Raw genomic sequence first — 13387 nt, forward strand, 5'->3', positions numbered from 1 at the left:
TCGCCAGTATTCTTTATTTTTAACAACTTCTCCCCAGGATTTTGATATGCAGCCAAATTCGGGTACATTACTGCTTAGGGAAATCTCTTCCCCATACCTTAAAGTTAAGAGAGAATGCATAAGATCTGCAAATTCATGAATATAACTACATAAATATACATTAATTCCTGCTTGTCAAAGACTATTTACAAACCAGAGCCCAGCTCTACAAAAGGGCAAATTTGGTGGCCTAAATATTATGTTCTAAATGATGGCTAATGTACCTATACTCAAATCCTTCAGGTCTGTATACTGTCACAGAGCAAACTAGTGTCGTTATTTAAATTTTTTTAAAGAAAAACTATAAGGAAAAATTAAAGATCTAAATAAAGCATAACAAAGAATTCAAACGTTTAATAATGTATAGTATTAAATTGCATTTGCTAGGTAAAATTTCAACACCAAATCAGAATAAAAAATCCTCTGGTTTCTGGTGACTTTCTACCTTACTTGTTTGACTCATATAAAAAGGTGAAAGTCACACAGAGACTTCGAGAGTTCTACAGGAACATTCTACAAAACTTTTCTCTAATGATTTAGAAATAAAGAATATTTTACAAATCGAATAATGATGACTTGTTTTAATGATGGAAACAATTAAAAATATATTTTACTGGGTACAAAAGTTATGTCAATTTATCTTAGTAGTTAAAGCAAACAAAATATATTAGGTTACACACTTCTGATTAGCACATAAGAAAGCATTTGTATTCATTTGGATTCAAAGAGAAATGTTTTACGCAGGTCCATTTTTAAAGACTACTGAGTAAAATTATATAAATTTTTAATGTTCATCAAATGCACACTTTAAAAATGATAATAAATACTGATAAGAAACAAAATTTTATTTATTATTTTTTTTTTATTTATTCGACAGAGAGAGACACAGCGAGAGAGGGAGCACAGCAGGGCAAGTGGGACAGGGAGAAACAGGCCTCCCGCTGAGCAGGGAGCCTGATGGAGGGCTCTATCCCAGGACCCTGGGATCATGACCTGAACCAAAGGCAGCCGCTTAATGACTGAGCCACCCAGGCGCCCCGATAACAAAATTTTAACAAGCACTCGGCATCTTTATGTGGATTAAGACCACACAGTTCAAGCATGTTTCTGATGATTTAATAACAATACAGAAACAAAATCTGTCTCACCTCTATAGAGGAACATAGAGCAGCTATAGACAAGTAATATATGTTTTAACTTTCCCATGGGCGCCTGGGTGGCTTAGTTGGTTAGGCGACTGCCTTCAGCTCAGGTCATGATCCTGGAGTCCCAGGATCGAGTACCACATTGGGCTCCCTGTTCAGTGGGGAGTCTGCTTCTCCCTCTGACCCTCCCCCTTCTCATGCTCTCTCTTAAATAAATAAAATCTTAAAAAAAAAAAAAACCTTCCCCATTCCACACTTTACTCCAAATAAAGTCTGTAGTTTACTTAACAGTATTGTACCAAAGTTAATTTCTTAGTTTTGATGAATGTACTATTCTTGTATAAGATGTTAGTTAACATTAGAGAAAGCTGAGTAAAAGTTTTATGAGAACTTTCTGTACTATTGTGGAAACAAATCTTTTAAGTCTAAAATTATTTTTAAGAAGTGGGTTAATTTTTTAATATTTTTATTTTATATATATATATATTTTTTTTTTTTTTTAATTTTTTTATTTGACACAGAGAGAGAGAGAGCCAGAGAGCACAAACAGGGGAAAGGGCAGAAGAAGAAGGAGAAGCAGGCTCCCCACTGAGCAAGGAGCCCAACTCGGGGTTCGATCCTAGGACCCTGGGATCATGACCTGAGCTGAAGGCAGATGCTTAACCAATGAGCCACCCAAGCGCCCCAAGAAGTGGGTTTAAACTTAACATTTTTAGTATGTTTATAACATCTAGACACTGAAATGAAAGCATTATTTAATAAAAATTATAAAGTTTTAGAATTTTAAAATTTTATATTTAAATTTTATATGAAATAAGTTTAAGAATAATGAACTTAAGCAGTTTATCCTAGCATTGAAAAATCATCAGAGGATATAATATTACAACTTTATTTGTAATCAATTCTAATATGACTTCTTTGGTTTTATTATTTGATTCCTGGGTGGAATAACAAAGCAAATTCCCAGAGAAATCACAGAAAAACCATAGCTCTTTTAGATAATTCCACCAAAAGGATAAAAGAATAATAATTGAATCAAAGAGAAAGAAATGCACATTAAATGAGCAAAGGAGATTGAAGCAGAACTAGGTGAGCTATCATTTGTTGCATTATCTAATAATTTTACTGAGTGTTATCAAATAAGAAGGGAGTAAACCCTTATTTTAAAACATCTTGCTATTTAAAGGATTCAAATATACTTCCTAATTATACTCGCTATGAACACAGTGGTGTACACAGAGGACAGAAAGACCATATGTGGATGGGAAGGGAGGAATGGTTGAAAAAGATAGGTATCTGGAATGGTTAAATTTATGTGTCAACTTGACTGGGCTAAGGGATGCTCAGATAACTGGTAAAACATTACTTCTAGGTGTGTCTGTGAGGATGTTTCCAGAAGAAATTAATATTTCTATCAGTAGACTAAGTAAAGAATATCCATCATAACGGGGATAGGGATCCTAATGGGACAAGCATCCACCATTCTGATGAGGGCCTGAATAGAACAAAATGGCAAAGGACAAATTCTCCTGAGCTGGAACAATGGAACTCTGCGTTTTTGGGTCTTGGTACTCTAGGACTTGCACCAGCAGCTCCCTAGTTCCCAGGCCTTCGGATTCAGTCTAAATTATACTCCCAGCTTTCCCAGTTCTACAACTTGCAGAGATTGTGCAACTTCTCAGACTTCATAACCATGTGAGCCAACTTGTATAATAAACCTCCTCTAATATATATCTCTATATATGCTATCGGTTCTATTTCTCCGGAGAACCCTAATACAGTATTACTATTGCTTTTACCTAGTCTCTTCTGTATAATATTAAAATATAATTTATGATTACAGCTTTATTGTAAAGGACTCTTGACATATGCAGTTCTTTCAATTTCTGAAAAGTTGATAATGGCATACCATCTACCTAAATTATTACAAAGATCATAAACTATGTGTAATTAGGCCCATTCACCACTCACAAAGCCTAAATTTTATTATTCCAAAAAGTTACGGTTCTATAGACTTGGCAAAAAACCTTATACAAGATGCCAGAGAGCTAGCTCGCTCTCTACTCAAGCCATGTGAGGACACAGAGATAAGCCATAAGAGTCTTCAGAAACAAACCATGCTGGTACCTTGATGTTGGACTTCTAGTTTCCTAACCTATGAAAAAATAAATTTCTTTTGTTTAAGCCATTCCCTATATGATATTGTTATGGCAGCCCAAGACAACATGTCTTAGGAAAAGCCTATTAAAACAGTAGGATCTAATTTTAATCTTTATTAAAACAATAAAATTTAAAAATACTGTATCATAAAGATCATCAAGTACTGTGTTTTCCATTCAGTTTTGCAGTGAACCTAAAACTACTCTAAAAAAATCAGTATATTCTAAAAAAAAAAAATAATAAGATTTTATTTATTTATTTGACAGAGAGAGAGAAAGCACAAATAGGCAGAGAGGCAGGCAGAGGGAGAGGGAGAAGCAGGCTCTCCACTGAGCAGGGAGCTTGAAGTGGGGCTTGATGCCTGGACTTTAGGATCACGACCTGAGCCAAAGGCAGATGCTTAACCGACTGAACCACCCAGGCACCCCTAAAAAAAAAATATTTTATTTAGTTTTAACTTTTTTAAAAAAAGATTTTATTGGGTGCCTGGGTGGCTCAGATGGTTAAGCGTCTGCCTTCGGCTCAGGTCATGATCCCAGAGTCCTGGGATCGAGTCCCGCATCCGGCTCCCTGCTCCTTGGGAGCCTGCTTCTCCCTCTGCCTCTCTCTCTCTCCCTCTCTCTGTCTCTCATGAATAAATAAATAAAATCTTTAAAAAAAATAAAATAAAATAAAAAGATTTTATTTATTCATTTGAGAGAGACAGAGACAGAGAGAGCACACAAGCAGGGGGAGAGGCAGAGGGAGAGGGAGAAGCAGACTCCCCGCTGAGCCAGCGGGGAGCCTGATGTGGGGCTTGATCCCAGGACCTGGAGATCATGACCTGAGCTGAAGGGAGACGCCCAACCATCTGAGCCACCCAGGCGCAGCCCCCAATTTTTTTAAATAAATGATAAAGAACAGGGAGATTCTGAGTTGCCATAGCTGTAAAGTTCATAGTGAATTACAGTATGTATGAAAACCTCATTTTAATACATGGTCTGTGGGGCAAGTAGGGTTTGCTGGTTGTCTACATTGAATATGCAGTTACCTGTATGTAACCAGGAAACTGTATTTTTGAGCTCACTCAACATATTACAAAGCAGATAGGAGTAGAATGATTGATGACAAGTTCATATTAAATTTTTTAAAGATTTTATTTATTTATTTATTTATTTATTTATTTATTTATTTATTTGTCAGAGAGAGGGAGAGAGAGCACAAGCAGGGGGAGTGGCAGGCAGAGGGAGAGGCAGGCTCCCTGCAACGCAGGACATCCCAGGACCCTGAGATCATGACCTAAGCCGGAGGCAGACGCTTAACCAACTGAGCCACCCAGGATCCCCTATCAAAAACTCTTTCATCAAGTCCCTTTTTCTGGCATTTGAGTAGTCTGCTTTTGTTTTTTGATTGGGTTGTTTCATTGTCCTTCCCTCCCCTGCAGTTCTATTATAAATAACTCTGCAGTAAACTTTTTAGTGACTAGAACAATTGGATATTGAGGTTCACCATGTGTCCACCTTAGGGGACAACACAGGTGGGTGAGTAGAGAACCACCACCAAGAATATCCCTTTGGCCAAGAAGCAAGAGCCCTATTCTCTAGAATCACAAATACTGACATAGGCCCTCAAAAAGCTCAATTCTGGGGCGCCTGGGTAGCACAGTTGGTTAAGCATCTGATTCTTGGTTTAGGCTCAGGTCATGATCGCAGGGTTGTGAAACTGAGTCCCACATCAGGTTCCATGACCAGTGAGATTCTCTCTCCCTCTTACTCTGCCCTTCCCACTCATGTGCATGCTCTCTAAAATAAATAAATCTTTAAAAGAGTTCAATTCTGATACCATTTCTAAATGTAGCAAAGATAACTTATGTGAGAAGAGTTTCTTATGACCACCATGACTACATCAAATTAAATTGCTAACTATGACTTATCACTTCTTTTAAAAGAAAACTTTTATGGCATGGAAAACAACTGCATATTTGTAAGGTATGTATGCATTATTTTACCACTGAAAATTTTATTATGAATATGAAAAATATTTTTAAAGATAATGATCCAATGCTAAATCTTAAGGAGACAGAACTAAATGGCCTACCTTAATAGTGAGAACATATTGGAAAGGGGAGTTTACCTACATTTTAATCCTTCACAGTTTTGAATTCTTTCCTTTGTTTTTTGTTTCTTATTTGAGAGGGATTTGGAAATTAGATAACTTGAGATGGAAACAAGTGAATACATGGCTTTATGGTAAATTAGTTCTCAATAGCAAAACAAAAGCTTGTGTCTTCTCACTTCTCTCTTGCTATCTAAAATCTATCTATCTATCTAAAAATAAATAAAATCTCTATATATATTACATGGACAGAGACACAAAAATATTTCTATGTGTACTGAAATCACTTTGAACTTATGAAACAGCGAATTGCTTCTATATCTCTCTCCTACAATGGGTAACTTAGTTATACAGAATAATATAAGGTATTTACTACTGTTTATTCATATTGTGATTATGTCAAATACTAAAGATACTAAAACAATATTCTGGGAGCTTATTTCTGGAAATGTAACTATGTATCACCTTTTGAGCACCAGTTTGTTCTATGTGAAGAAGAAAAGAGGGGTCCCTGGGTGGCTCAGTCAGTTAAACATCTGACTCTTGGGATGCCTGGGTGGCTCAGTTGGTTAAGCAGCTGCCTTCAGCTTAGGTCATGATCCCAGGGTCCCGGGATCAAGTCTTACATCGGGGTCCTTGCTCAGCAGGAAGCCTGCTGCTCCCCCGCTTCTGCTCTGACAAATAAATAAAATCTTTAAAAAAAAAAATCTGACTCTTGATTTCGGTCAAGATCTCAGGGTTGTCAGATTGAGCCCCATGTGTGACTCCTTGCTGGGCATGGAGTCTGCTTAAGATTCTCTCTCTCTCTCCCTCTGCCCCTCCCCGCTTCTTAAAAAAAAAGAGGGGCACTTGGGTGACTCAGTTAGTTAAAGTGACTGACTCTTGATTTCAGCTCAGGTCATGATCTCAGGATTGTGGGACTGAGCCCCGAGTTGGGCTCCGTACCCAGGTGGGAGTCTGCTTGGGATTTTCTCTCTCCCTCTGCCACTCCCCCATCCGCCCACACACACACACACACACACACACACACACACAAACACACACACACTCTCTCTCTCTCAAATAAATAAATAATAAATAAATAGAAAAGAAAAAAACAAACAAAACGAAGATACTACCTCAAAGAAAAAGCAAGTTGTGAAAAAAACTAAAGATGCTCCAGTGTGCTAATTTATACAGATGGAGATCCAAATTCAGGACTCTAGAGTAAGTTCTCCATTTCTTGCCCACAAGCAATTCAAAGACTATGTTGCCTCTGTTTCTGGAGCAAAGGAGTTTCCCAATATCCAACAGGCCAATAAAAGGGACTATCATAACTAATGCTGCCAATTTTAAAAAGCAATTTTATGCTTAGACCACAGCTTCAATAAAATGAAACCACCTTAGAGCCTTATTACAATGAAAAATATTACAGAATGGTAAACGAGTAGACTCTAAGGATATTTTACAGGATCCTGACATAATTATCCTGAGAAACAAAATGCATCATTCTAGCATCCTTACAGATTAGCCCAAAGGTAAGTACATTTCACCAACAAAACTAGAAAAGACTCCTGAAGGCATGTGAATTTGTCCAGTAAAAGAACCTCACCTTGGATTTATTCTAAAAGAGGTTCTCAACTGTTCTGAGCAATTCCTAAAAGGAGGCCAGTCCAAATGCAGTAGGATAAATTCCCCTAAAAAGCTCAATTTCTGATCACAGCAACAGGTGACCACTGTTGTGACGCTATAGGATAGGTACACTAATTTGTATGACTTTATATATACTAAATTTTTGAAATGCAAGTCTTAACACATAGGCATTATAATAATCTTAGCAATAAGTAACAAAGGTTTAAAGCCTTATTCTTTTTTTTTTTTTTAAGATTTTATTTATTTATTTGACAGAGAAAGAGAGCGATAGCGAGAGCAGGAACACAAGCAGGGGGAGTGGGAGAAGGAGAAGCAGGCTTCCCGCGGAGCAGAGAGCCTGATGTGGGGCTCCATCCCAGGACACTGGGATCATGACCTGAGCCGAAGACAGACGCTCAATGACTGAGCCAACCAGGCGCCCCTAAAACCTTATTCTTAAATATAATATACAGTGGTATTATAAAACTACCTTCAATTTTGAACAATTAAACTAGAGATTACTAACTAAAAGTGGGGAACCATGAATACTCCCTTGTGGCTACAGCATATGGAGATATAAAGGTTATTTTAAAGGACTGTTTCTAAAAAGTACATCTTCAGAGAAATTCACAACATATGTCTCTTACCTCATAAATGTTGGGGTGCCACATTTTGGTCAAGAATCTGAAGGTAGGTGGTGAATATGGGTAGTCAATAGGAAATTTAATATGCGCCTGAAAAGAAAAAAAATGAAATGCAAATAAATCAGACTACATGTTTTTCATCTGCCTAATAATTCACCTTATTATACCCCAGTGCAACAAAAACTCCTTCCTACAGAGTAGACTCTTAGGATTAACAACTGCTCATATACATTTTTTGTTAGCGCCAATGTCAGGTATTATTAACACGTTCTTACAGCATCTCTTCAAATATTTATAAAAGCTTATGTTAAATCATCAAAACTCAACAGCCATATAATTTTTAATTAAACTCATAAGAGTGAAAAACAGTATAGGTACAGGTGTATCACACTAATTACTGCATTTTATCACAAAAAATAATTAACACAACTTTGTGGTACATAATACAGTTTTTAACTCACCTAACTACCACCCAGAAATAATAAATCCTACCATTTTTTCTAATCATGCACTATCCTTTATTACTATTTTTTATTATTAACATAATGTATTATTTGTTTCAGGGGTACAGGCCTGTGATTCATCAGTCTTACAGAATACACAGCGCTCACCACAACACATACCCTCCCCAATGTCCATCACCCAGCCACCCCATCGCTCCCACCCCTCTCCCCTCCAGGAACCTTCAGTTTTTTCCTGAGATTAAGAGTCTCTTGTGGTTTGTCTCCCTCTTTGGTTTCATCTTGTTTCATTTTTTCCTCTCTTCCCCTATTATCCTCTGCCTTGTTTCTCAAATTCTACATATCTGTGAGATCATATGATAATTGTCTTTCTCTGAAATGCTACTATTTTGATACACCTCCTTCCAGCAGTTAATTTTGGTGTATACGTGTTTATTTCTTTACAAAACTTATTTTCAAAAATTTGCATATACTGCATTTTATACTTTTCTCCCATCCATAATCATACATTTTCCTATAAAATAGTCTCCAAATACATGATTGTTAGTCACTCTGTAATATTCCATCATATGAATATATAGACAAAACATTAAAAAAAACGATTTATTTTGAAACATTTGGGTTGTTTTCACTCTTTTGCTATTCTAAATAACTGCAGTTGACTGTCCTTGGCAGTATCCCGTATTTCAAATACGAAGAAACCCAGAAAGACCCTCATCTAACAGTACAGTAAAAGAGCCTGAGGAAGGGACAGAAAGGACAAGCTAAGAGTAAATAAGCTAAAACCAACATGGCAAGTCAGGACACTCAAAATTTCTTTCTTCAATAAAAGCAACGAGAAAATTAGCAAAAATTTTAAGAATCAATTTTACAGAATTTAGAAAATAACCAAAGGTTTGCAGGAATTCAAAGAGCATCTATTTAAGAAAAAGAGCTGACCCTCAATAAGAACAGTGAACTCTGTGGTGTCTTAACATGCCCTAGTCCCAAGCCCTGATCTCCAGAGCTATGGTAACCTTAAAACTAACAGATCACATTTAAAGTGAAGACAAGCAGCAACAATGTGCTGAAATTTCCTCAAAGCCTTAATCCCAAAGAATTGTCACTATCTGACCTTTCTGATACTTCCCTAGAAAAATTCACTTGCAAGGTTATCTATATTTGACCTGATCTGTAACTTGGACAGTATCAAAATAATTTTCCTTGGGTGTGGTGTTGACAATGATAGACAAATATTGAACTTCAAAGCTGCCTGTTAGGTCGAACAACAGACTAACCAAAAAATTTAATAGGGAAAGCAAGGATATGAGATACACAGAAGGGCTTTGAAAAACTCTAACAAATTCCTAAGAATATAGAAGACTAGGCCCATGTGTGGTGCTGTGCATGTGTAGAGGCTATACACACACTCAGGAAAGTCATGAGAATTCATTAGAAGGCCCTAAACTATCATCTCTGGCTGAATTTGAGGATCTGCACAAGGAGGAACTAAAGGCTAAGGCAGAGTTCAAAACTGGCTAGCTGAGTGTTAAAGGTGTGCCTCAACATGCACACAGAGCTGCTCTACAATGCCCAGGGAACTTGTCAGTTCCAGGAAATCAAATCAAATCAAACTAAGGAATCACTGTTTAATCATTAGCTGACTGCTTAGCTAACCAAGTGGAGTCTTTACTGGCCAAACACAAGAATATAGACAAAACAGAATTGGGTCAGAAAACTAATTAAACAAGGAAACAATCACAGTAAACAGCAAGAAAAAATTCTGTTGCCACATTTTATTACTTAAACATCCAACTAGTTTTCAACACATTACTACAGAACATGAGGAAAAAAACAACCTACAAAGTATGGCCCATATACAGGGTAAAAAACCAAACAATAGAAAATAGAAGCCCAGATACTGAATTTATCAGACAAGTCCTTAAATCAGCTGCATTGTTTAAAGGATTAAAGGAAACTGTGGCTGAAGAACTAAGGACAGTATGAGGAAAAAAAATATTTTAGCACATTGTGAATATCAATAAAGAAAAATTATAAAAAATAAAATGAATAGTTTTTTGAGGGAAAAAAACCAACTATGAACTGTGGTCAAAAGTACAATAACAACAACAAAAAGCTAGATGGGCTGAACAGCAGATCTGAATAAGAGGAAAAAAGAATTTGTGAAAATGAAGATATGTCAATTTAGATTACCCCATCTAAAGAAATAAAAACAAATGTGACTCAGAAACCAACATACGCATTACTGGGATTCCCAGCAGGAGAGGAAACAAATGGACAAAAAATATTTGATAAAATAATGACCCCAAACATCCAAATTTAATGAAAAACGTTAAGCCTCATAAACAAGAAGTTCAACAATTGCCAGCAGAATAAACTCACAAAGATCCACATCTAGATATATCATAAACAAACTGTTGAAAGCCAAAGACAATCTTGAAAGCAGCAAGAGCACAATTAATCAAGCACAAGGAATCCTCAATAAGAGATAACTTCTAATCAGAAGCCAGAAAACAGTGCTGAAAGAACAAAACTTACCAACCAAAATTTCTACATCCAGCAAAACTATTCCTCAAAAAATGAAGGCGAATTAAGACATTACTAGACAAATAACTCATAATTAGCATACATTATAAATGTATTTTTTGGTTTATATCTTTTTTCCCCTCCTGATTGATTTTTTTAAAAAGATTTTATTTATGTATTTGATAGAGAGACACAGCAAGAGAGGGAACACAAGCAGGGGGAAATGGGAGAGGGAGAAGCAGGCTTCCCGCCAAGCAGGGAGCCCGATGTGGGGCTCAATCCCAGGACCCTGGGATCACGACCTGAGCCGAAGGCAGACGCTTAACGACTGAGCCACCCAGACGCCCCCCCCATCTGATTTAAAAGACAAATACATAATATAATAATTATAAATCCTGATGGGCACATTTGTGTGGCAATAAGAGAAAAGTAAATGGGAAGGATCAGACTTATGAAGAAGCAAAATTTTCAAATTTTTATTTTTTAATTCCAGTGTAATTAACATAGTGGTTTTTTTAACATAGTGTTATATTAGTTCCAGATGTACAGCACAGTGATTCAATAATTCTATATATTACTCAGTGCTCATCACAATAAGTGTTCTCTTAATTCCCTTCACTTTATTTCACCCAACCACTCCCATCTCAGGCAACCATCCGTTTGCTCTCTATCGTCATCACAGTAAGTATACTCTTAATTCCCTTCACTTTATTTCACCCAACATTCCCATCTCAGGCAACCATCAGTTTGTTCTCTACTTTTTTGTCTTTTTTGTTTGTTTCTTAAATTCCACATATTAGTGAAATCATATGGTATTTGTCTTTCTTTGACCTATTTCACTTAGCATTTTACCATCCATGTTGTTACAAATGCCAAGTTTCATTCTTTTTTATGGCTGAGTAATATTCCACTGTGTGTGTGCACGCATGTGTGTGTACGTATGTATATACACACACCCCACGTTCTCTTTATCCATTTATCTTGGATGGCCACATGGGTTGCTTCCACATTTGGCTACTGCAATAAACACAGGGATGCATATATCTTTTTGAGTTAGTGTTTTCATATTCTTTGGGTAATACCCAGTGGTGGAATTACTGGATCATATGGTGATGCAGTCTATTTTTAATTTTTTTAAAGATATTATTTTATTTGAGAGAGAGAGAGCACAAGCAGGGGGAGCGGCAGGCACAGGGAGAGGGAGAAGCAGGCTCCTTGCTGAACAGAAAGCCCGACAGAGACCAATGTGGGGCTCGATCCCAGGACCTTGGGACCATGACCTGAGTCAAAGGCAGACACTTAACCGACTGAGCCACCCAGTGCCCCTGTTTTTAATTTAAGAACCTCCATAGTGTTTTCCACAGTGGCTGCATCAGTTTACATTCCCATCAACAGTGTACAAAGGTTCCTTTTTCTCCGTATCCTCACCAGCACTTGTTGTTTCTTGTGTTTTTGATTTTAGTCATTCTGACAGGGGTGAGGTGATATCTCATTGTGGTTTTGATTTGCATTTCCCTGATGATTAGTGATGCTGAACATCTTTTCATGTTCTGTTGGCCAACTGTATGCCTAGAAGCAAAATTTTTGTATACTATTGAAATTAAGATGGTATTAAATGATCTACTTTAGTTACAAGATGTCCCCCAGACAACCACTAAGAACAACTCAAAAATTGAATACCCCTTCATGATTTAAAACACCCAACAAGGGAATACAAGGTAAATTCCTCAATTTGATAAAGAACATTGATTTTAAAAACCCTAACTAACACTGTAATTAACAGTGAAAGACTTAATGCTTTTCCCTTACTTTCAGAAACAAGACATGGATGTCTGCTCTCACTACTTCTGTTCAAGACTACACTGAAGATGCTAGCTAAGACAACTGAGCAAGGGAATGAAATAAAAGGTATCTTGGTTGGAAAGAAAGTAAAGTTATATGTATTTGCAGATAACCTGACCTTGTATATAAAATATTCAAACGAATCCACTCAAAGTTATTAGAACAAGTAAACAAGTTCATCAAGGTTGCAAGATAAAAGATCACTATACCAGCATCAATTATATTTCCATATGGTATCATTTAAATAAACTGAAAGGAAAATTAAGAAAATATCATTTACAACAGCATCAAAAACAATACTTAAAAATAAATTTAACCAAAGTGGCACAAAACTTATACTCTGAAAAATACAAAACACTGTTGAAAGAAATTAAAGACCTAAACAAATGGAAAGATACTGCATATTCATGGATTGCAAGACTTAATACTGTTAAGACAGCAATCCTCCCCAAATTGATCTTCAAATTCAACATCATTTTATGGAAATTCCAGTTTCCTTCCTTATAGATATGGAAAAGCTCGTACTAAAATTCATATAAGGTTGTAATTCAGGGGACCCAGAACAGCCCAAACAGTCTTGAAAAAGAACAAAGTTAGACAAGAAGAAAAAAGAGGAAGAGACTGAAAAACTCTTGTGATAAGTTCACAATCCAGAGGCAAAGGCTCACTGAAAGACTGAGCCCTAAACACAGGAGGAGAGAACGCTTCCCCCTCCCCCAACACCTTACCACCATATTACTGAGACCTATTTAGAGTTCCTTATACCTGGGTACATCATATCCAGCTATCAAGAAAAAAATCACAAGCATACAAGAAAGAGAAATAAAAAATAAAGAGAGCATTTATCACAATGAAAAATATGGCA

The 13387-nt window shown here is 36.6% G+C and overlaps 2 protein-coding genes across 3 annotated transcripts in view; one reads left to right on the top strand and one right to left on the bottom strand.

Moving 5' to 3' along the window:
• The window catches only part of UBAP2 (ubiquitin associated protein 2), a 165609-nt gene extending 153035 nt beyond the window's left edge, over positions 1-12574 (top strand). The window contains exon 29 of the mRNA XM_073881453.1: positions 12496-12574. Within this exon, the coding sequence (XP_073737554.1) occupies positions 12496-12559 (64 nt within the window). The 3' untranslated portion in view covers positions 12560-12574. The remainder of the gene's footprint in view (positions 1-12495) is intronic.
• The window catches only part of UBE2R2 (ubiquitin conjugating enzyme E2 R2), a 113604-nt gene that overhangs the window by 24722 nt on the left and 75495 nt on the right, over positions 1-13387 (bottom strand). For both annotated transcript variants that reach the window (XM_025852877.2, XM_025852876.2), the window contains exon 2: positions 7697-7783. In XM_025852877.2, coding sequence (XP_025708662.1) covers positions 7697-7783 — 87 coding nt within the window. The remainder of the gene's footprint in view (positions 1-7696; positions 7784-13387) is intronic.

Source organism: Callorhinus ursinus, unplaced genomic scaffold (assembly GCF_003265705.2).
Source record: "Callorhinus ursinus isolate GAN/ISIS: 27379988/994484 unplaced genomic scaffold, GSC_fseal_2.0 scaffold42, whole genome shotgun sequence".
Taxonomy (NCBI): Eukaryota; Metazoa; Chordata; class Mammalia; order Carnivora; family Otariidae; genus Callorhinus; species Callorhinus ursinus.